The following is a 21,847-nucleotide window of genomic DNA, read 5'->3' as shown; positions in this document are numbered from 1 at the left end:
CCATTTACACCATTTCAGGAGAGGGTTTTGAATAAAATGTATATTGCAAATATGTGCAAAGATCACTCTATCTAATTATTAGTTGTTGTTTTTTTCCACGAGATTTTTGGGCGGTTTCTGCTGCTTTAACGAGCTTCTTTGTGGATCCACTCATGTAGATTATCCATGAGCGCGAGACCGTACGTGCCTCTGTAATACGTCATGACGCACTCTTAGCAACCATCATGGCGACCGAGAAGCTTTGTAACGGGATGCTACTTAGTTAGCTAGTTCGAAAGATGTGCTGCTTTTATATCTGCCATTAGGTAGTCAAGTGAATTTCTGGATGTTTTTGTTGATAGCACTGTAATGTATATGTCTGTAGAAGTAGCTGTTTACAGCGACAGTTCTGTTGTATTCTGAGCATGGGATACTTGGCTGTGTTTCCAATCATGGATGGAAAGCGAGGTAATACTCACTGCTGAGCTAGCAAATGAGCTAGCTACCAAAATAGTAAACTGCAATTACAGAGACTGTATTTATCTTCTCCTAATGATACTGTGTTCTGCTGACTGTTTTGTATATTATTTATATTGCTTTATTAATGTTGAAGTCTAGCTAGTGTTGTCTCAATTAAAACAATTAAACGATGAAATATGCATGCTCTGTTTATTATTGTTTGGTCGCCTCTCCAGTATCTGTGCTCGCTAATGGGATTAATTAGCTCTCCAGTATGGCACTGGATTAAGTATATATATTTAGATTAAGGTATATCTATGTGTGGTAACCCAGAATCTTTGGTGCCTTTCCAGCACACTGCCTTGGCTCGACTGGTAAACTGACTAATCAACGCCTTATTGAAGATCACATGATCTCTCATTACAAAAGACTGTATTCAGCAAAAGGTAAGTCATAGAGCATACACTCACTGAGCACTTTATTAGGAACACCTACTCATTCATGCAATTCTCTAATCATCCAATCGTGTGGCAGCAGTGCAGTGCATAACATCATGCAAATATAGGCCAGCAGCTTCGGCTAATATTCACATCAGCCATCAGCATGGCGGGATTTTTGCATGGCATGATTGTTGGTGCCAGACGGTCTAGTTTGAGTATTTGTATAACTGCTGATCTCCTGGGATTTTCATACACATCATTCTCTAGAGTTTACACAGAATTGTGCAATAAAGAAAAAACATCCAGTGAGCGGCAGTTCTGCAGACTGAAATGCCTTGTAGATGAGAGAGATCAACGGAGAGTAGCCAGACTGGTTCGAGCTGACAGAAAGGCTACAGTATATCAGATAACCACTCTGTACAATTGTGGTGAGCAGAAAAGCATCTCAAAATGCACAACACATTGAATCTTGAAGCGAATGGACTACAACAGCAGAAGACCACGTCGAGTTCCACCTCTGGCAGCCATGAACAGAAAGCTGAGGCCGCAGTGGGCACAGGCTCACCAAAACTGGACATTTGAAGACTGGAAAAATGAAGCCTGGTCTGATGAATCTCAATTTCTGCTGAGGCACACAGATGGTAGGGTCAGAATTTGGCACCAACAGCATGAATCCATGGACCCAACCTGCCTTGTGTCAACAGTCCTGGCTGGTGGAGGTGGTGTGATGGTGTGGGGCCTGTTAATACCAATTAATCATTGCTTGAATGCCACAGCCTATTTGAGTATTATTGCTGACCATGTGCATCCCTTCATGGTCACAATTTCCTGTCTTCTAATGGCTACTTCCAGCATGATAATGCATCATATCACAAAGCAAAAGTCATCTCAGACTGGTTTCAGACTTTATAGTGTTCCTAATAAAGTGTTCGGTGAGTGTATATTATCATCAATATTCTAATTATTAATACTAATACTATTAACACAATGATGACACATTGCTTCTTTAATATTTTCTATCTTTTTCCCCCATATTCAGCTGCAGTAGACTGTTCAGTACCCCAAAGTATGCGTTGTAATGTAAAATGTAAGTATTTATATTTGTAAGGCCTCACTTACCTCTACTAAGGAATTATGCACTATTATATAGAAATACAATTCATGATCACCTTCACTCTTTGCTTATGCAAACAGATATTGACCAGAAGCGGGCACAATCAGTAAGGTCCCTTTCACAGAGAAGCCTCAGGTTGGATAATATTACCTCTTGCTCATCCAGAAATGTAAGATGATTTCCATGATTTTCATTGTGAGTAAATATTCTATTTTATGCGAACACTGAGTTTAGAATTAAAACGTCTTTCTCTTTCCTGTGCAGGCCAGACCCTCTGCTCGAGGTGCTGAGAGTGCCTATTTTAACTCAGGTGACTCTGACATGTCCTCCCCAAGGTTCAGTACTTCATTCCATTGTAAGCAAATTGTGTATCCTTCCCAAATGGCCACACAGTCTCAGAACTGTCGGCCGTCTTCAGAATTAAGTTACAGAAGCCCAAAACCTCAAAGGCACAACTTTACTCTTTCGTGTGCCACATCTTCAAGTCAGGAGAAGTTTAAAAGTTTTCAAGACCCTACACAGAAAACCTACAGTGGTGACATTCTACTTAAACATGCTCACTGCTTCACAGAAGAAAAGCCTTTCACCCCCAGAACTCTGAAAACAGATTGCAAATCCACTCTGTCTAACTATCGATATTACACTCCTGCAAGTAGGAAAGGAGCTGAAGAAAGGACACCCTCTAAACATAATCAACCAGACAGTCAACACAGAAGGTACAATATTATAGATGGTTTAGTTTATTGTTATTCAATTTCTTGAAACATGCTCCTAATATTTATAATCATGCATGTAGTATACCTTGTACAGGTTTGTTTTTTATCTGGACTGCCAGGGAAGTCCCTGTTTACTCTTTTCTTTGCTGAGTCCTAAAGTCATCACTTCCTAACCATGATGTAGATAGCCTTTAAAGGGTCATCTTTCTCATTCTCTTCTTGTCAAGAGATTGAGGAAATGCATTCAAAATATAGCACTCTAAAGCTTTGATTTTTTTTCTAATCATGTTATTTATTTATCTGCACCATCACATTGTGTGCTGATGAGCGTGATGTAGCTGGGACCGTTTATAGGCTACCCATGTGTGGTCACGGTCACAAGGTGGCGACTGTGCTATATGTTGTACTCAGCACAAGCAGAAGGGAAAACTCTCACTGGGACAGCCACTCAGTCATAGAACCATAGATCCATTTTGCTAATACGTAATATGAGGATTCACACTCCTTTTACAAAATAATACAGAAATATACTCTAATGCTTGATGTAAATGTTCTTTTTCTCTGCAGCAAGCGAAGATCTTCAGCAGAACAGGACTCACCCAAGGTACATTTGCTGAAGTGTTCTATCATCCCAATGTTGCTTGCTTGCTTGCTTATTTATTATTTAATCCTTATTATACATGGCTGAAATTGCCTTATTTTTTTACAGCTATGCAGTGTTGGCCATGAGTGGTCTGATGAAGAGTCAAACGTATTTGGATATTATGGCACTGCAAATAAATTCAGAGCCAGTGACTTTTTTCTTAGCTCCTCAAGGTGAGAATTACATACTTGGAGCATACTGTTTTATAAAGCACTCTGGGCCTGTTATGTACACATGACATAAAAATACCATGATTTGTTTTGTAGGGTATCACCAGAGGGAATGAGGTCCCCAATAATGAGAAAAGTAACAGCAGAGTAAGCATAATCTCATATTTTATCTTCAGACATGTTAAGGTATTAATGTTCTTTAATATAGGATTGTGCTGCCTCTGTGGAAAGCTTGTAGGTTAATTGTGTCACTCAACTAATACTAGCAATCGAAATCATGTAGGTGTTGATATTGTGAGTTTGTAATAGACCACATCTGTAATAGATCATATCTAGCATTTAAAATGTTGAAAGCAGAATGTAATCAGTTTTTTTATGATTTGCTGTCAGATGTCAAAGTTTGCCCTTGTGCTTTTCTTTAGAGAGGAAGAATTAATGTATCTGGAGTTTATTGCTGATGTAACAAATGAGATTATACTACGGGGCATCTATTCTGACAGGTCAGTTACAGTTTTCTGATCTTTTGGTTGCAAGTAGCTTTTCCCAGTTATGAACAGTGGTATTTTCTTACAGAGTACTGGAGCGGGTGTTTGAGCGTCACATTGATATGAATAAACATCGGTTAGCTGAAGTGAGTGTTATTCAGACACCTTATGGTACTTGAGCATGATTGACAGTACTTTTAACAGATATTAGTCAAAATATACCATTTTTATTAGCTCTGTTCCTATTTTGTGCTTTAAATAAATAAACTAATTAAATAATGTACTAGTTGTAATACACACTTCAACTAGTAGTTTGTAATTCTAATAAATTCTGCAATTCTAATAAATCTAACTCGAAACGTTTCTTATCCATATTTATTATAAGGACAAAATGCGCCACCTTCTGGAAGCACTGCAGAATGATTTGCAAAAGCCCCCTTCTTCTTCTGTTACTGTTCTTGAGAACAAGGAAAGAGACAGTTCTTTATCGTACAGATTCAAGAACTCAAGTCTTCAGCAAGAGTTGGGAAATTTTGTGACAGACAATACCAGCCTTCTCTCTTTTACGCCCTTAAGGGATAAGGACTCATGGGAACCTGATGGTGTCACTCCTAGATTAGATACCACACCAGTAAATGGCAGCATTTCAGAGAATGCTAAATCTGTTAGACAAGAAGATAAAAAGGACCTAATGGACCTGGAACGAGATCATAAAAAAGGAAATGCAATATCTGCAGGTTTGGAAAACCATCAGCTCAATGAAGAAGACAGGCATCAGAGCTGTGCAGATAATGATGACCTTGATGAACTTGGAAGAAACATGGCAGAGTCCTTAAATGTGTCTGAGATTCACAGCTCACAAGAGGTCATTGAACAAGAGTCATTTGTGAAACTTAGTGATGATGAGTTTTGACATACTGTATATCTATTCAGTTCAAGTATTCAGTTAACTTTCCAAGGGCAAGTAACTATAATAAAGACATTGCTGAGTGTTTACTTCATGGTTTTCTGGTCTCAGGTGGAACTTTAGATTATTTTACAGTTTAGGGAAGAATATTACCTCCTAGTGCATTTTTGCAGTCCCTATCCAAAGCAACCACCCTGAAGAGAAGGGACTTATGTTGCTGCAGATAACATCACTTGTCCAGTTCACAGCTGCTAAATAAATACAGTAAATAGTTTACATGGAACAGTACAATGCAGCTCATAAGCATTTGGAGAGTGACATTTTTAATGTACACCACCTTGTTGACAATGAAACTGTGATCATGAAATGCTGATCAATTGTTAATTGGTCTGTATGTATTGTTGCTTCATTAGTTAATGTACAAGAAAGCTAACAGAAACTGTGGAGTTCATCCTAAATGCAGCATTTGGATTTGGTGTATTTTGCTTTTGTTGCACAACATATGAACCAGATAAGTTTTAATAACAGTAAAGGAGGTATTCATAAGACTGAAATCTCACAATTTAGCAGAGCTACTGGCAAAACATTAAATGTGCTTTAGAAAACAACATTTGTTAGCTTTTTAGAAGCAATAATGAATTATTGAGATTAGTAAGGGCCATGGTAGGTCATGGAGAACTAAAGATATATATTTTCATTGTTAAAGACAAACATTTTTTTGAACATATCAAGACCACAGTTTTGAGGATGAAGGCACAGATTTGTTAAACACTAGCTACCATAATGCTGCAGGGATTATTTTGATGGAAAGATTTTTCAATGCAGGTGCTCATAGTCAATTCCACGTTTATTTAATTACTTTTATTAATAAATAAATTAATATGAATTTGTTAATGTTTAATTTGTTTTTTCATGGATAACAAACTGGATAATTGCACTCTAGATTCTTAGAATAAAAGGTTTCTCAGTGAAGGAAGTCCTGTTTTTTTAAATCTTAACAAGATCACTCTAGTTCAACTTGTGCATGTATGAGTGCCAGTGTAACTGAGATGTCTCGGCTGTCCTGATGATGTGACTGCTGATGACAGCACCAGGTTCAATTCTAAAGTGCTTGGATTCAACAAAATGCCTCAAAACCTTCTCTAACATCTTCCAGATTGAACTGACTGTTCAGACCAGTCTTGAGAATGACATGTATAGTTTGACTTATTTGGAATTATGATCCTCATCTTGGCGTAAGGACCACAATTTGTGGTATGAGTTTGTGCTAATCCAGGATTTCGGTTTCACTGATTAAATAGTTTGTTCTTACGAGGAATATATACAGCTTTAACTCGATCCACCTCCTGCTTTTCCCGCGACCATCTGAGCCAGTGTGTGTGAGTTCAAGTGAATACAATGTGTACACAGTGTTGATGATCCCGAGTGAATTCTGAAGTAACTGCTCACATCCAAACCAAATGCCTTAAAAGTCACTTCTCGCAGTCACGGTGTCATTTCCAATACAATCTGCAGAGCAAAAACAGCAAAGTTGTCACCCTAGATAAACCCACGCACCATGAAACAGCTGATATTACAGACACGTCAGAAGTCACATACCTCTTCACTATACTGAGTCACTGACTTCAAATCATTAACACAAAGTACAAAGTGAAGATGTATCCATAAAGGTTTACTACCTGGATGAATTCCTGTTACAGTAAGAGAAAAAAAGGTGTAAACACATTGTACATGTTGTTTAGCTGTGTGGTAATGTAACCGGTTTAGATAAAGCGCTAAGTGGGAGGCAGCTGCCTCATTCCTGACATTCCCACTGCAGGGCTTTCCAGCTGTCTGATGTAACACACCTCATTCCTGTGTGTATCATAGCGCTGCGTTATTCCCTTATTTGGTCTTCTGTCATTAACTCATGTAATGTCCACTTTTTGTATTAATGTTTATATGCACGTGAGTACGACACGTGTACTTTAGCTATGGGTTAAGCAAGTATTAGGGTAAAATGGCATCTTGAAACTGTGAAAATAGTCCCGCGGATGGGTACATACATGGAGCCAAGCTTGCGCCGCACGCGCGCGCGTGTGTGTGTATGTGTTCGTGTTCTAGCCGGAAGTGAAGTATGGGAGCAGCTTCCAGTGTGACCCGTGAGTCTAACGTGCGTGATTCACCACAAACTTCAAGAAACATGTACTTAGTTTGCAAGTCTTAATGCCAAGTGTGCGTCATCTACAGAAACGACTCATGTAAATTAAATGGTCCTCAGAGGCGGGTTATTGACAAGGTAAGTAACGGAGTTACTAGCTGGCGTTAGCTAACCTAAACACAAACACTTACACGCAGTAATGGTACTTTAACCAGCCATTATGCTATGCTAGCTCGAAATTAGCATGGACTGAAATTAACCCTGTATCCGAGTTGTTTTAAATGCATACCGTTTTAGTTTCCGCGTCTTTATTATCGCAGTTTGTCGTTTGCAGAACTAGCTAACAGTAAACAGTGACTTTACTTCCCGAGTTTGCTAGTCGGGAATTGTTTGTGCGCCCACTTGTTGCTGCAGCCATGCCGTCAGCTTCAGACAACAACCTGTTGAGAAGTGGACCAGGGTTTGTTCTGCTGGCGAAAACATAGTGTGTCGCTAAGTATTAAACGAGCGGACCGCAGAGTTTGTGTTTTAGGGCTCGACAGATACCTTTAGTGTTGTTCAGTTTGGAATTTGGGAGGGAGCTTTATTAGATAAAGTACCTCATTCATCATATCTCATACCTCATTCTTCATCACACGCTCTCTGTCGATCCCTGACATTGTTTCTGTCTGTCTAATTGGTTAACACCTAATCGACCACACCACACACGGGTATGATGGTGTTGTGTATCGGGTTTCGTCTAGCTTTGGGTGTTTTTGTGGTATCCGAACTGTTGTCATCAGACTTTGTACAACAGTATGGAGCTCCTGCCACTCAGTTATTCAGCATGGACTGTTGTTATTGTTGAGATTTAACAGGTGCTGCTTTTTAAAATCTAGATTTGCCATCCCTCTGTTTTCCTTTTTGTATCTGATAGTTTTAGTAGTTAAGAGTTAACACATTCTTGCTGCTTAATTGTTTTTTTTTTCTTGATGGCATATTTCTAAATAGCAGTGAATGCTAAAATCAGTGCTTTCTTGAGCAGTCCTTTCTCTGATGGTAAGTTTTTTCAGCAGGGTTAGACTCTTTAAACACTGAATGAATACAGTTGTGACTGTCATGTAATTTCAGTAATTTGTTGCCATCTGTCATCAATAACACACTGAAACAATTTTAGTATTGAATATGCTGTTTGCACAAATATGAAATAACTGCGTAGTAAGACTAGAGCTGAAATGGCTTAGGATTAATGTATATCTTATGGGCATAAATGACAAGTAATGGATATTTGTTTCTGAATCCACACAAGACCTCAAGTCATAAGCGCGCTTCCTAATCTATTGTCGTCTGATTCCACTTTTTTCCCCAGGGATCCGTGTAACAGCCTTTTGGAGTCAGACACATTTTCTTGTTTACCCATGGCTTAATTTTAAAGCGAAGCTGTGGAAATCATTCTGGCCTCTGAAAGGTCTATGTTACTGGTGAAACATGCCCTTACCATTTGGATTAAAACTTAAGAGGACACGAAGATACACTGTCTCCAGCAAGAGCTGCCTGGTCACACGCATACAACTGCTTAATGGCGAATTCGTTGAGTTTACACTTTCTGTGGAGAGCACAGGCCAGGAATGTTTGGAAGCAGTTGCTCAGAGACTCGAGTTACGAGAGGTTTGTATTGTTTTAAGCTGATTATGTTTTTTTTTTTTTTTTTTTTTTGAACCTAATGCGCAATCAGTAACGAAATGCGTATGTCCATTATTGTCTGCCCAAACAACTGCCCGCTCTACCGCCATAATATAGTCTAAGCAGTCCTGGTTATTTCTTCTGAAATCATTGCATTTCATTCACTGCACTTTGTTTGTAGTTTGTCTTTAGTTGATGTAAAGTGTAAAGGCATCAATATGTCAAAGACTGAAACTTAATTTTTTTTTTCCCATTAGTCCAGTGATTTCTTACCTAACAAATGACTTTGAGTTCTTCTAAGACTGTTTGACTTTCACTCACTGTTTAGTACACAAGTGAGTCTCTTGGTCAGATTAAACAGGGATAGACTGTTGTTTGACCAAAATACACCCACGTGCAAAGTTTGTATTTTTGATCTCCATGCATGTAGTTGCCTTGAAATGTCACATATGATGAACACTAAACTGCACAGCACCTACCGTGGCTGAGTGTCCTTGAGAATGCAGCTGGGGTTTTTTGAATAAAGGATGTCTGGATCTGTGGCTAAACAACATGCCAACCACATAGTCATGGCTGAGATTCTTCAGTGACCACACAGAGACTATGAACAGCCATACGGCAGGTGTTCTGTATTGGAGCAAGTTCACGGATTGTTATGGTTTATTAATTATTGTTATACTTTTTTTTCTGAGTCATCATGAAGGCTCGTCGTGTGGAAGTTGGTCTTAGTTTTCTATTTTTTTCTTTGCCCTGCCTTTTCCAAAAAAAGGCAGTATGTTTCTTTAACCTGTACAGTTTACTGACGTTCTGTTCATTCTACAGATAATGTATTTCAGTCTCTGGTACTTCAATAAACAAAACCAGCAGCGATGGATTGATTTAGATAAGCCTCTGAAGAAACAACTTGACAAGTATGGACAGGAACCCACTGTTTACTTTGGAGTAATATTCTATGTGCCGACTGTTTCCCAGCTACAACAAGAGATAACCAGGTGACTAAGATGCTTGGTCTATATTGATTATGTTAGGCATGGTGTCTGAACTGATATAGCTCATCATTAGTGCTGTTGAGATGATGGAAAAATAAGATTTAAATAACTCCATTAATGATGTTTCTTGTTACTATGTTCAAATGCTCTCCAACAGATACCAGTATTACCTCCAGCTGAAGAAAGATGTTCTGGAGGGCAGGATTCCTTGCTCAATTGAACAAGCCATCCGGTTAGCTAGCTTGGCTGTACAAGGTATCCCAACAGTATGTTTTTCAGGATTATGCTTTCACATGGGTGGTTAGATTTAATTCAGATTCCATACCTAGTTATGCCATACCGTGAGCTGTATTTTGACTTTGCCCTTGTCTGTTTGGCCACTTATAATTAAGTTACTCAAACTGCAATACCGAACTAAGCTAGCTGAGCTTGTAGGCTTAAGATTTCTGGCCTCAGTTTTTGCCAAGGGGAAGAATCTCAAACTCTTCTGGCAAAGATATAGCTGGCAGCACAAGTTACTGGCTTGGAGATAACATAGCAGTGGAACTGACATCACTAACAGTTGCAGCCAGATCTAAACTGCTTCCCCGTGTGCATCTCACACAGAGAAAGAATGCCACTCTTACGCTTTCATACTCTGGCTAATAATTGCACAGTCAAAGTCTTTAGTTTGATTTGGGTCAGTTAGATCAAGTGTTTAACACAGGCTATTTTTATATATGAGCAATGCTGTCGTTGGAACCTTGTAGCTATGCTAATACTTTGGATTGTCAGCATAGCTTGTGTACATTTCTAACAGGATGACTGGACTTGCTGTTAATGACGGACTACTATGGTTACAAAGGCTAAAATAGTTTCCCTGCATGTCAAATGGCTTTTTTCTAAAGGATGTCCTTGTTGCATAGTACTAAAGAAGGTCTGCAGCAGAGCTAGTTGTATTTAATATGTAAAAAAAATAATTTAAAATAATAATAATAGTAATTACCAGGGCTGCTGGACATGATCACTAGACATGATTAAGACATGGTGGCTAAGAAGGCTTTGCTCCGAAACTTTGAGTGCTTAAGGTTATGTATCTGCGCCACATATGAGAAAGTGGGTATATGTAGCTTGTGTATTGAATCAGTGTATTTTTGGCTTACCTCTTTTAAATAGAACCGGAATATTAAACTGCGTTAAAATTAAAGGGCTTGTATTTTTCCTGATTCTAGCTGACTTTGGAGACTTCAACCGCTATGACTCACAAGAATTTCTTCAAAAATTTGTTCTTTTCCCCATGGTGAGTTTGTTTTATTTTACTTTTCATGTTAGTCTTATTTAGTGGTCAGATATACACTGAATCCCTTTTGCCTCTTTTTCTATAGGAATGGATTGAAGATGAGAGGGTTGTTGAAGAGGCCACCCAAAAGGTTGCCCTGCTTTATCAAAGCTACCGGTGAGAACATCTTCATAACAGCCATAACTGTTTCAGATTTTATTTGTATTTTTTCACATTTGTTTAAAAAAAAAACACAACAGACACTGGACATTGAACATTCTCGAAAGCATCTGTAAAGATGCTTTATGGTGCCTTTCTCTAGCTTTGGTAAATGGCTGCACAGAAACATCTGCTGCATTTTAAGACTTTGATTTATAGACAAGCAGATAAAATGCAAACCCACTGATCCTTTGTCAAGGACTTTAGTAAGAAACTGTGTTTGGATGTTTTAAAAATCCAGGGTTATCCTGTTGTGCAGCAGATAATCTGTGTCATTTTAATTATGTGTAGCTGTAGAGTTTTAATGGTTTTTAATGGCTTTTTTTATTATGCATATGTGAAAATGGGTAGATCTGAAATATAAAGTAGTTAGGTAAGCACTAGTTTGTTGATTATGGTGTTTCTGTGTTTTCGAATTTCAACTCCAACTGCACCGATAGAGGTATGCCAGTACCAGAAGCAGAATTGTTGTACATGCAAGAAGTGGAGAAGATGGAGGGCTATGGTCAAGAAAGTTTTCAAGCAAAGGTAAACCATTGCTGTGCAAAAGACTAATGTTTCATTTCATGTTAAAGTTGCAGAAAATAAATTCATACATATGGCTTATGTTGGTGCTTAAAGTGTCATAATGCTCTGACCCCAGTATTGGCAGGCATATGTAGTGCCTAATTACTTCAGTTACTGAGAACTGTTTTCTAACATTTTTGCATTTACTACCACACAGGACAGCCAAGGTGCAGATATACTCATTGGATCCTGTCTGGATGGGATTTTTGTTAAGCACAAAAATGGCAGAGCACCGCTTTTATTCCGGTGTGTATTTGTGAAGTGGATTCCGACTGAATATTACTTATATCGAAAAAGGGAAAGGAGTCATCATGTACTCCATACATGTGTGCATATACACTATATGGCTAAAAGTATGTGGACACTTGACCATTGCACTCATATGTACATGCTGAACATCCCATTATAGAGTTAGTCCCCACTTTGCTACTATAACGGCTTCCACTATTCTGAGAAGGCTTTCCACTAGATTTTGGAGTGTGGCTGTGGGCATTTGTGCCCATTCAGCCACAAGTGCATTAGTGAGGATAGGCACTGATGTCGGACATGAAGGCCTGGCTTGCAGTCTGCATTCCAGTTCATCCCAAAGGTGTTCATTGGGGTTGAGATCAGGGCTTCGTACAGGCCACTCGAGTTCTTCCTTGCCAACATTGACAAACCATGACTTTATGGACCTCCCATAGTGCATAGGGGAATTATTATGATGGAACAGGTTAAGACTCAGCCCAAGTGAAGTTCAAGTGAAGGGAAATCATAATACTGCGGCTTACAAAGACATTTTAGATTAATGTGTGTGCTTCCACCTTTTGTGGCAACAGATTGGGGAGGGCCCACATATGGGTGCGATGGTGAGGTGTCTACATACTTTTGACCATATAGTGTGTGTGTGTGTGTGTTTCTATGTTTCTATGGCTGGATATGGATGCATTCATTTAGAGGGTATTGCATGGCTGAATTTTTCTTTTCCCCATTTAGATGGAATGACATTAACAACATGACTCATAACAAGTCCTTTTTTGCCCTGGAGCTGGCCAACAAAGAAGACACCATTCAGTTTCAGACTGTAAGTTCTGTAAAGTCAATGGTGCTTCTACTCATTATTCCAGGCATTTCAGATGCTTTTCTTTACTCAGAATAGCCAACAGTTATGTGGTTTGGGTTGTGTGCTCATGCCCATGTATATTAATAGATAGGTGTGCCTCCACACATATAAAATCCTTGCATGCACAAAAAAATGCTGGGCGTAACTAGTATCTAAAACACATAGCCCAGTGTTTTCATCTGAGTTCAGTAGTGCATAGTCATAGATGCTTGTGATTCCTGACTGTTTGTTTTTGTAAATGTTCTATCTCTTTCAGGAGGACTTGGAGACTTCCAAATACGTGTGCAGAATGTGCCTGGCACGGCACAGATTCTATAAGATTAACAAAAGTACTCTGTAAGTGTGTATTTCAAGCTATCTCTTTAGCTAGGTGGTGTGTATGTGTCTTGCTCCTTATTGCTTCATCCTTATCACTTTCCTGTCTCCAGAGAGGAATCTGATGCTCCACCTTCTGAAAGCTCCCAGAAGTCAATTCTCACTCTATCATTTCCACGCTTTCCAATGCTCTCTCGTCCCTCTCTGCCTTCTAACAAGGGGTGAGCAAGACTGTTTCAGCTGTCACCTACTCTTTCTGCTCAAAGATCCCCCTCTCTTCCCAAAAATGTAGATATTGCATTCCCAGTGTTTGTCATGTGTGAATCTGGAAATCCTTGCTGCATGCTCTAATACAGAGAAACTGTTCCAAAATCAGCTATTTGAGGTGAGAAGTATTTTTACCAACTGCTAACAAGAAAATCTTGAAATTTTTGCATGATGGCTACTCCATTATGCAGTGTATGATTGTGTGCAATTGCATTTCCAAGATGAGACCCACTCTTTCCATTTCATCTTTTGAAAGGAAGCTCTTTTGATATAACTTTAATTAATCTGTGCCAGGGTTTCATGCTACACAATATACACTGTATTCCTAAGATGATCCTGGAATATGCTGCCATTCCTTCAACTGTCAGAGAGCATTAGAGTTGATGGCCTGCAGTCTGGTTTGTTTCACTCTGTTTCATCTGTTTTGACAGCCAAGCTGAACCAACGCCAGTGAACCCGGTTAGACGACGCTCCTCCACAAGAATTTCAATGGTAGGCATAACCTAAATAATTTTCTATTTGGACAGCTTTTTGCTGGTTGCCATGTCATTTGCCTTTCTGGATCTTTCTATGGAAATAGAATGGCTGTTATGGCTGAGTTATATCCACGTGATTTCTCTTGGAACATATGGTGAGCTCATAATCTGAACAGTGGTGCCTTTTTTTCTTGCTGAAGCCCAAGCCTCAGACATACACGATGCCACCACCTCAGTTGCACTACAATAGCCATTACCGGGAGCCTTACAAATCCTCACAAGGTAAAACAAAACCTTTCCATGTGTCTGTTATCAGCCATATGTATACAATAAGTATTTTATGAATGTACACCTGATGGCCCCTTTCTCGCTCTCACAGACAATCTTTACATGAACAATCACAACGGTTACTACTACCACTCTCAGACCAGTCTAGACCGCTCACCACATGAGTACAATGGAAGAATCCGGAACGGCAGTGTGTACAGCGCCCACAGCACCAGCTCCCTCACCAACCCACAACACTACATGCAGCCATCACCGATGTCCTCAAATCCAAGCATCACAGGCAGTGACATCACACGACCTGACTATGTGCCCTCTCAACGCCATAGTGTCCTGATCCCACCCTCATACCGTGCCACACCCGACTACGAGAGCGTCATGCGCCAGAAGAACCACAGTGCCATGCCGGCCATGCCTGAGCGTCACAGCCACTCTATGAGGAACCTCAACATTGGTAACTCGTATGCCTACAGCCGACCTGATCCACTTGTGTACAGCCAGCCTGAGATCCGTGAGCACAGAGGAACAGCAGCTCAATATCACCTCCACTACAGCTTTCACAGCCCATCACCATACCCATATCCAGGCGAGAGGAGGCCAGTGGTGGGCGCTGTCAGCGTGCCTGAGCTCACTGATGTGCAGCTGGCGCAGGCCCATGCTTACCCGGCGCCCAACATCATGGGGGCTCAGGTGTATCGACCACCTCCGCCTTACCCCTACAGCCGCCCACGGCCAGCCAACAGCACACCAGACCTGTCGCGTCACCTTCATGCAAGCAGCAGCAGCCCCGACCTGATCACACGCCGCGTACACCACTCAGTGCAGACTTTTCAGGAAGATAGCCTGCCTGTGGCACACTCGCTACAAGAAATGAGTGAGCCGCTCATCCCCACCGCCACACGACGCCCTTACACACACAAGCGCAACTCTATAGAGCTTGCTGGCCTGACGTATGGTCTGGAAAGCATGAGGCTGAAGGACAGGACTGTTTCCGTTTCTGCCTCTGAGACACCGTCCAAGCTCGCTCCACCTGTTGCTCTCCCTGCCTCTGCCTCTACCTCTGAGCTTGACGTCTTCCAGGAGAGAATTGAGGCTGAGGACATGGTTCTGAAAGAGGATGTGCACTACGGGCACAAAAAATCACTATCTGATGCCACCATGCTGGTTCACAGTAGTGGAGAGGAAGAGGAGTTTGAGGATGACAGCGGTCGACACACACCCCAGTCTCAGGATGCCGTAGCAGCTCCCAAGGAACATATCAATGTTATGGAAATCCCTCTAATGGAGACACCTCTGCCTGCCTATCCATTCAGCCCCAGTTTGGATCAGGTTATCCCCAACCCTCTGGGATTTCAACCCCAGCCTCGTATCCGTGAGCAGGATGAGACAGGATCTCTGTACCCATATAGCGAGGCAGATGCCATCATGCCTTCAGTTTCAGAGGGAGATCTGAGCAGCCAAAGTCGATGGAAGCCTAAAAGAGAGATAATCAAAAAAAGACCTGTGTCAGATGTGCCCTCAGCACGAAGAAACATTGATGGCCTTCCACCACCTGTAAGTTCTTCTCTAGTTGACTGCTGTTCAAAATAATGTTTCATACATCTTAAAGTTTTGTAGAACAATCAAAGTCTCATAAGTTGTGCAGCCTAATCTGCTAATAGAACATAATAGAACAACAGACTAAGTATAGTAAATCAGAAGAGAGTAAATTGATTGAGGCCAACCAGAATGAAATTTTGACTAAACATGGTGCATAATCAGTTACCTAGAATTCACACATTCAAAATTTGATTGAATATTTTACTGTCAGAATACGTTCTCCACATGTGCATTTGCATAAAAAAAATTCAGTAGAAAAAAACTTGTGTAGAAGCAAAGTTTATATTACACATTGTACACAAAGATAGTTCAAACCAGAATGCTGAGGGACACTTCTTAATTTAAACTTTAATTTAATAAGTACATATTTAGTATGTATTTCTAAAACAGGTGTAATTTAGAACAGATATGAGGCAGTTGAACACTCCACTAACATGTTGAACCAACTTTACCTACTTTTTACCCTTTGACAGGTCTTACAAGCTTCTTATTATCATTATCACTAACTGCAGCTCCTTTACGTGTAACATGCTTGTAGTTTATCAACAATGCAGAGTTTAGGGTACTTGTAAACTGTTCTTCTTTAATCTTAAGTGTAATTTTTTTTATGTGAAAATATTGTAGTTAATATCTTCTGATACAATCATATGTAAACATGATGAAGTGCCTTCTGTCTTATAAAAAATAAAATGTTTATTGTTTTAAGTGTCATTTTTTACACTAACCAATAGAAAGAGATCATTTTGTTGGCCACATTGTGTGTTTTATACATGGCCTGACAGCCTTTTTTTTTTAGGCAGGACATCACATGCAATTGTGGTTTTTAATTTGATTGAATGGAGAGTATCAGGATATTTCTGGCTGTAGGAGGGGATGGTTGGTAAAGTTTGTACCTGTGAAGAATGTAGTAGAGCAGGTTAGCAAGCATGGCTGGCTGCATTCTTCAGACTTCTTGGAAAGTCTGTATGCAGTAGTGCTTCTCTAGTAGGCTCTCTGAATCTCATTCTCACTGTCACCATCCCCGCAACAGGGCATGAAGAAAAGCATTCGTTCAGAGATGAAGAAGACGGGTCCGCTGAAGCTGGCGACTCTCAATGGCTTGACACTTGCCCGAATGCCCATACCTGATGAGGGCAAAGACGAGCATGGGAAAGCCTCTAATGACGACAGGGTAGGAATGCAGATCAGTACTGAATTGAAACCTCATCTCTGTTTATGGCTGTGAAAGGAGTATATTACATGGTCTTGTAATAGCAGTTGTTGTTGTTGTTGATTGTTTCTGTAATTTAGATTTTTGACACTATAAAACAAGTAAATAATGAAATTTGTTTTCCATTTGTGAAAAATATATTCTACCTATTATAACAGTCATGAGTTCATAGTTATGTATGAATGTGTGTGTGTGGTTTTTTTTTTTGTTTGTTTTGGTTTTTTTTTTTTTTGTTTTTTTTAAAAGTGTAAGCTACTGGAGCAACAGCTGGAGCAGGGCCTGGTGTTTACAGAATATGAGCAAATACCAAAGAAATGGCCCAGCAGTGAGTGCAGCATTGCTCAGCTGCCCGAGAATGCAGAGCGAAATCGCTTTCTGGATGTGCTGCCTTACGATGACACACGGGTAGAGCTTGTGCCCACTAAAGAGAACAACACAGGATATATCAATGCCTCGCATATCAAAGTAGGTGCTTCATACCTATACAGTAAGTTCTAGTCTTGTAGCAGAACGTAGAGAGCTGCCCTATGCTAGCATGGCTTCCTGTAACTGAACTTTTGGTTTTGGTTTTAGTGTAAGTCACCTGCTTCATTAAAGTGTGGTGCTCTTAATCAGTACTATTTATTCATAGTGTGCTGTTCATGTCTTTACCAGTTTACAATAGGGGGAGAGGAGTGGAATTATATTTCAGCTCAGGCTCCCCTCCCTAACACATGTCAAGACTTCTGGCAAATGGTTTGGGAACAAGGGGTTGCCATTATTGCAATGGTTACTGCTGAAGAGGTGTGTATTTTTGACATATGTTCATAGTCAAGTTAAATACACCTGTCTTTCTTGAACAGGTTCTTCTGATTACATATTTTCTGACATTTTGATGTCACACTTTGCAGGAGGGAGGACGAGAAAAGAGCTTTCGTTACTGGCCCCGTCTGGGGTCCCGCCACAACACTGTTACATACGGGCGCTTTAAGATCACCACGCGTTTTCGCACAGATTCAGGTTGCTATGCAACCACAGGCCTGAAGATTAAACACCTACTGACAGGCCAGGAGCGTACTATCTGGCACCTGCAATACACAGACTGGCCTGATCACAGCTGTCCTGAAGATTTTAAAGGTTTTCTGGGTAAGTTTCAAATGGCTGTGCCACAAATATGTCACACAGTGATACTAGGTTCTTAAAACATGTCATTTAAACCTAATTTTTTGTTTTAAAAAAAATTCTTAGATCTAGGTGCATTAAATTGTTTAACAGTACAATTTTTTTAACAGTAGGTAAAGAACAGGATTTGTTTCTGTCCTTAATGAAATTTGACTTGGGTGTAACTGGCTCAGTAAACTGCTCTAAAACTCTGTCCTAGCATATCTGGAGGAGATTCAGTCTGTGAGGCGGCACACCAACAGCACCAGCGATCCAAAGAACACAAACCCGCCCGTGCTTGTGCACTGCAGTGCAGGGGTGGGGCGCAGTGGTGTGGTCATTCTCACTGAGATCATGGTCGCCTGTCTGGAACATAATGAGGTATACGCACACATTGCTTATTCTGGCAGGAGCGCAGGAAAGGCCCTTACGTGTGGTTAAGATTAACCTGTAGTTGACTTCTGTTGCTTACTATTGCCTTTAAAGGAAGGTGATGAAAGTGATGTAAAGGAAGATTGAGCTGGACGTTTAACCTGTTAACCTCTGTTCTTGTAGATGCTGGACGTCCCTACTGTTCTGAGCCAGCTGCGACAGCAACGCATGATGATGGTGCACACGGTTTCCCAATACACCTTCATTTACAAAGTTCTAATACAGTTTCTTAAAAACTCCAGACTTATATAAGCTCACATTGTTGGCTATGCTGCCACACGCCTGGACAATGTTGTTGTCATAACTGGAACAGATCATTAGGCCTCACAGGATTTTGCAGAGTGTGAAAGGGCAGTGTGCTGATGGGTGACTGAGATGTACTGCAGTCGCCTTTCTTCCACTCCATGAGCACTTTCTCTGAGTATTAGTGAAGGAGCTAGAGCAGGTGTGAAGGATGCTGCAAACCAGCATATACATTCTCATTAATCAGTATTATTCAGATATTTCACTGTGCAGTTTTACACTATACGATTGCTACTAATGAATCTCAGCACTTTTATTTTACTACATTGAGCAAATGACACTAATGCTGCATCTTTATTGTTAAATATACAACAATATTGATTGCTTTTTTAATGGTTTCTTTTTTCTTAATTTCTATCTTGGTTGATAGTTGAAGGTTTACTGAGTTGAAATTAAAATTATGGTCCCAGTGTTTAAAGTGTGCAAGTTTAAGGGTGAAAATGAAGGATTCTTCTGTGTATTATAGGATGACTACATTTGTCATCTTAAAATCTTAAAATTTGAATATGTACTCAAAATGAAAGCTGATAACTACAGCTAAATGGCTCTGCACTCTCTCTTGAGGTTTGCATTTATGTATGCAATCCTTCACAAATAATGAAGTAATGTGTTTTGCTAAAGCATTAAGTGCATCATAGGTAAGGTTACAGCCAAAGAGAGGTTAAGAGGTTTATATGTGTGTGTATATATATTGATTGCATAAACGAGTATTATAAAATAATTTAAAATGTTCCATATCCCCTGTGTGTCAGAAAGGATTTATTATAACCAAGACTCAGTTTTTTTTTCCTAATACAGCTATTTCAGCAGGATTCTAAAACGAACAACCAAAGAGGTGTCAGACATGATTTTTGGGTTCTATGAAGATTAGCAAAACTTTTGTTTTTATTTGCTGTTTATAGCTTAGTTCCTTAGCCAAATGACAAATGATAATCTACCAAAGAAGATGCATTTTCCAGCTGAGATTGTTACCAATGTTTTTAAATAATGTAGAACATTTTAAACTCTGATAGAACTAAACAACTGACAGAGTATAATGAAACTGAAGTAATGTGCCATGTTAGTTTAATCCATGTGTGCACATACAATAGAAGCTTTTCAGTTCTTGCCAAGCCTGGAGATCAGCTGTGATGTAAGCGATTGCAGCCTGTTCATCTATTACCTACATTTCTCCACAAAACTGATAAGTGTTTAAGGCACGAATCATAACTTCATTGTCTACAATTTGAGCTGAGGCAAGGACTTTGCCTGGATCTACTGTTGAATCAGGAATTACAAGCATTAACAGCACTTTACTGTAAAGAACATCACTATGTAGACTCCAGTTCAGTATCATTACCTTTATGTTTGTGCTGTTTTCATACATTGTTTAAAGTATGAATGCTGCTACTGAATTCAGCTATTCATGCATCGAACCGGATTGACTTTGGACCACTAGTGCATGCAAGTTAAATTAATCGTAATAATTCATCCAAAACATTTTAGTTTGTCTATTTGGCTAACTGTCTCCACTGACTGCAGACTACATTTGTTTTGTACATGTAGTACATGACTCAGAGTTGTGCCAACTTATCTCGATTATTTTGTCCAAACAATTATTGCAAAATTTAAACGTTTCATAACACAGATTACTGTTGTGAAGCCCATATGAAGTCACAGGGAGACTTGGATTTAGATTAGAATTAGCTTTAGAGTGAAGGCAATGAGAATTCCTATTTCTGTTGAAATAGGTAGTTTTCCACAAATTAGGTTTAGACACTTTCTAAGTCTTTTCTTACTTAGAAATCAAATGCAATGGGAAGAATTTTTTATGTTGACGTAACAGTGATTGCAGTCTTGAAAATTTCGATGTAGAAACAACTTGATATATTTAAGTTCATCAGCACTGCAAAGAAATCATTTTGACTCTTCAACATATTACCTCAAACAAATGGTTTATTATTGTTTATAAGAGGGCTTGTAGTATTCAATAGCATTCGGAGTTCCTGGAAATCCAGAAACGGTGCTAAGATCCAAAAACTTCAGGGTGAAATGCAGTCAATGTCCAAGCAATTCTGACAGAACTATTTTTGCTATTTCTATCATTACACAGATGTATTCACATACGAATGGGCTACTCTTTGAATGTGCCATGTGTTTGCAATCTCAGTTACTGTGCTTTGTTTCTAAAAGGGCAGATCATTTTTCATTTGTCGAAGAGAGCTAAGCTTCACCTTTAAATCAGTTCATCGTCATAAGTCAAACCAGTTTTATCCCCAAAATGCTGTAATTCTGTACCACTTGTTTTGCATGTCTGTTAAGCATAAGGGTGGGCTATGTCCTTTTTATATAGACTCAACCTAACTTTATTTGGTGTGTGGATGAAAGCATGGATGTAGAATGACTCGATTGCAAAGTAATTGGAGGATATGCCATGTCTACACCATTACCATTTATTTCATATGGTTACTTATGGGTCATTCTTTTGCACATCGATACTCAATATGCCCAGTTCTGCCCAGACTCTTAAGACATGTATAAATGTTAAAGAGTATTTGAATTTAAATGGAAGTGCAGGTTGCCCACAAATATGTGCTTTGTTTACAAATGTAAAATCTTCCAAGCTGGATTCATGAGTTAGTATTTACAGTGCCTATGTCTCCCACTTATATTCCTATAATACAATGTTACAGAGATTGAAGAAATATTATGAACAAAAGTTAACACTGACTGCTATTGTTAGTGCTGTTTTGTTTTAATATATGTAAAGAAATATCATACACTGTTTATATTGTTAATTCTAGTCATATCAAACATTAATGGTAATTTCTTTGCATTAGCAATGCCTTTGTCCTACTGTCTGTGTGTCTGTTTTGTCTCATGGATTGAGGATGTATCCTATAAAACATCAGAATTCATATCCCACTGTAAATTACTTGTCCAGAGAAAAGCTTTCATTCAGCAAATAAATATTTTAAATAAATTGGGTTT

The 21,847-nt window shown here is 39.5% G+C and overlaps 2 protein-coding genes and 1 long non-coding RNA gene across 5 annotated transcripts; 2 read left to right on the top strand and 1 right to left on the bottom strand.

Moving 5' to 3' along the window:
- The first annotated feature begins 172 nt into the window (after positions 1 to 172).
- Positions 173 to 5,799, top strand: spata7 (spermatogenesis associated 7). The gene is made up of 11 exons (XM_026933802.3): positions 173 to 447; positions 792 to 884; positions 1,918 to 1,965; positions 2,073 to 2,161; positions 2,257 to 2,708; positions 3,276 to 3,312; positions 3,418 to 3,524; positions 3,618 to 3,668; positions 3,944 to 4,021; positions 4,095 to 4,152; positions 4,392 to 5,799. Exons 1-11 carry the CDS (start codon positions 405 to 407, stop codon positions 4,917 to 4,919), a joined length of 1,584 nt encoding a protein of 527 aa, XP_026789603.3. The 5' UTR covers positions 173 to 404; the 3' UTR covers positions 4,920 to 5,799.
- LOC128319134 (uncharacterized) lies at positions 5,743 to 6,793 on the bottom strand. Its single transcript, XR_008302523.1, has 2 exons — positions 6,513 to 6,793; positions 5,743 to 6,422 (listed from the first exon to the last, which is right to left on the bottom strand). It is a non-coding gene; the product is annotated as an uncharacterized LOC128319134 (long non-coding RNA).
- Positions 6,794 to 7,015: 222 nt separating this feature from the next.
- Positions 7,016 to 21,839, top strand: ptpn21 (protein tyrosine phosphatase non-receptor type 21). Of its 3 annotated transcripts, none has more exons than XM_026933992.3 (20): positions 7,016 to 7,191; positions 8,402 to 8,700; positions 9,538 to 9,707; positions 9,862 to 9,959; positions 10,916 to 10,983; positions 11,069 to 11,139; positions 11,622 to 11,709; positions 11,906 to 11,994; positions 12,724 to 12,811; positions 13,107 to 13,186; positions 13,279 to 13,386; positions 13,864 to 13,924; positions 14,109 to 14,190; positions 14,288 to 15,747; positions 16,823 to 16,963; positions 17,249 to 17,467; positions 17,657 to 17,785; positions 17,893 to 18,127; positions 18,363 to 18,523; positions 18,698 to 21,839. In XM_026933992.3, the coding sequence occupies exons 2-20, from the start codon at positions 8,521 to 8,523 to the stop codon at positions 18,824 to 18,826; spliced, it is 3,657 nt and encodes a 1,218-aa protein (XP_026789793.1). In that variant the 5' UTR covers positions 7,016 to 7,191; positions 8,402 to 8,520; the 3' UTR covers positions 18,827 to 21,839. The 3 variants fall into 3 exon arrangements, with proteins under 3 accessions (XP_026789793.1, XP_026789794.1, XP_053093505.1); XM_053237530.1 differs by lacking the exon at positions 7,016 to 7,191 and adding an exon at positions 7,202 to 8,091; XM_026933993.3 differs by lacking the exon at positions 13,279 to 13,386.
- The last annotated feature ends 8 nt before the right edge of the window (positions 21,840 to 21,847 follow it).

The sequence above is a fragment of the Pangasianodon hypophthalmus genome, chromosome 10 (assembly GCF_027358585.1).
Source record: "Pangasianodon hypophthalmus isolate fPanHyp1 chromosome 10, fPanHyp1.pri, whole genome shotgun sequence".
Taxonomy (NCBI): domain Eukaryota; kingdom Metazoa; phylum Chordata; class Actinopteri; order Siluriformes; family Pangasiidae; genus Pangasianodon; species Pangasianodon hypophthalmus.
Note: the sequence above shows the minus strand (reverse complement) of the source record. Positions and strands in the feature narration are given on the sequence as shown.

Bases quoted from the DNA above. Each gene is read 5' to 3' on its own strand.
- spata7 (XM_026933802.3), top strand. From the start codon at position 405: ATGGGATACTTGGCTGTGTTTCCAATCATGGATGGAAAGCGAG. The intron at 1,966-2,072 runs GTAAGTATTTAT...TTATGCAAACAG, and splicing joins TATGCGTTGTAATGTAAAAT to ATATTGACCAGAAGCGGGCA. The intron at 2,162-2,256 runs GTAAGATGATTT...TTTCCTGTGCAG, and splicing joins CCTCTTGCTCATCCAGAAAT to GCCAGACCCTCTGCTCGAGG.
- ptpn21 (XM_026933992.3), top strand. From the start codon at position 8,521: ATGCCCTTACCATTTGGATTAAAACTTAAGAGGACACGAAGATACACT. The intron at 8,701-9,537 runs GTTTGTATTGTT...TTCATTCTACAG, and splicing joins AGAGACTCGAGTTACGAGAG to ATAATGTATTTCAGTCTCTG. The intron at 17,786-17,892 runs GTGTGTATTTTT...CACACTTTGCAG, and splicing joins CAATGGTTACTGCTGAAGAG to GAGGGAGGACGAGAAAAGAG.